This window comes from Lepidothrix coronata, unplaced genomic scaffold (genome assembly GCF_001604755.1).
Source record: "Lepidothrix coronata isolate B3197 unplaced genomic scaffold, Lepidothrix_coronata-1.0 Scaffold20, whole genome shotgun sequence".
NCBI lineage: Eukaryota > Metazoa > Chordata > Aves > Passeriformes > Pipridae > Lepidothrix > Lepidothrix coronata.
Genome location: NW_016690200.1, coordinates 7,829,001 through 7,830,011, shown reverse-complemented (window position 1 = coordinate 7,830,011; position 1,011 = coordinate 7,829,001). Strand labels below are relative to the sequence as shown.

The window sequence follows — 1,011 nt, the reverse complement described above, 5'->3', positions numbered from 1 at the left end:
ATTTATTCCCTCTGCACACACAGGGGAACAAGTCACTTTTCACTTCTCCATCCTACAAAGAGGAGGTTTTTGATATATATTTTTGAAATAATACCCTATTGTTTATCCTAAATAAATTCAGATCAGTCTCTCTCCGATTGAAGCTGAATTACGAGATTAAATCTTATTTCTGAGGCCCAAACTGATATGAAAACCACAAAAAAAAAAGGTATTTTTTTGGAAGGAAGCAGCTGTTCAGGAAGCAAACAAGCCACTTTTCTCCAGCTCAAGCTTCTAGAAAGGATACAATCCAGGAAGAGCTTAGTAAGGGACTGGTATGCTGACAAATCTTGCATTTTAGAGATTTGATTGTACGAAAAATCCGCTTCCTGAGGCGAAAAAAAAAAAGAAACAGGAATTTAATTTTTTTGATTTTTGCCTCTGCCCAAATAATAGCAGGGAATTTATTTGGAATTTAAACCCCTAAAAGGCACTTTTTTTTTGCCACCTTACCTTGAGGTTTTTCGGTGGTTTGAACCCGAAACACTCGGTCAGTTCGTTGTGGGAAGCGTCCAGCTCTAGCAAATAAGGCATGTGACTGACACAAGAAAGATCTAGAAATAAAACAAAAGTATTAAAACCTGCACAAGGTTTTGTTTATTAATTTATTTATTAAATCTCTAATAAAAAATTAATTAAATTTATTATTTTAATTGATTTCTTAAACCTCGGCACGGGTGAGTGCAGAGACCGTCACGTGATAATTAGAAATTTGATAATTACCTTCAATTAGGAATCAATTTGGAGCTGCACAGGGAGGAAGTGAGGTTTAAAGTGCAGGAATCAGAGGGATTAACACCCTCTGCCAGAGAAAATGATGGGTTGGAAACCACAAAGAGCAAATATCCAAGGGGTAAATTGAATTTCCAGCACCTTGAGCGAAGAAGATCAAGCCATTGCTGGATATTTTTGGGAAGATTAAGCCATTGCTGAATATTTTGGGAAGAAGATCAAGCCATTGCTGGATATTTT

General features: G+C 36.4%; 1 protein-coding gene across 1 annotated transcript in view; it reads right to left on the bottom strand.

The window, feature by feature from the left end:
• LRGUK (leucine rich repeats and guanylate kinase domain containing) overlaps window positions 1–1,011 on the bottom strand; it is a 55,876-nt gene that overhangs the window by 49,674 nt on the left and 5,191 nt on the right. Inside the window, 2 exon segments of the mRNA XM_017807725.1 lie at window positions 287–368; window positions 493–593. Of these exon segments, the coding sequence (XP_017663214.1) occupies window positions 287–368; window positions 493–593 (183 nt within the window).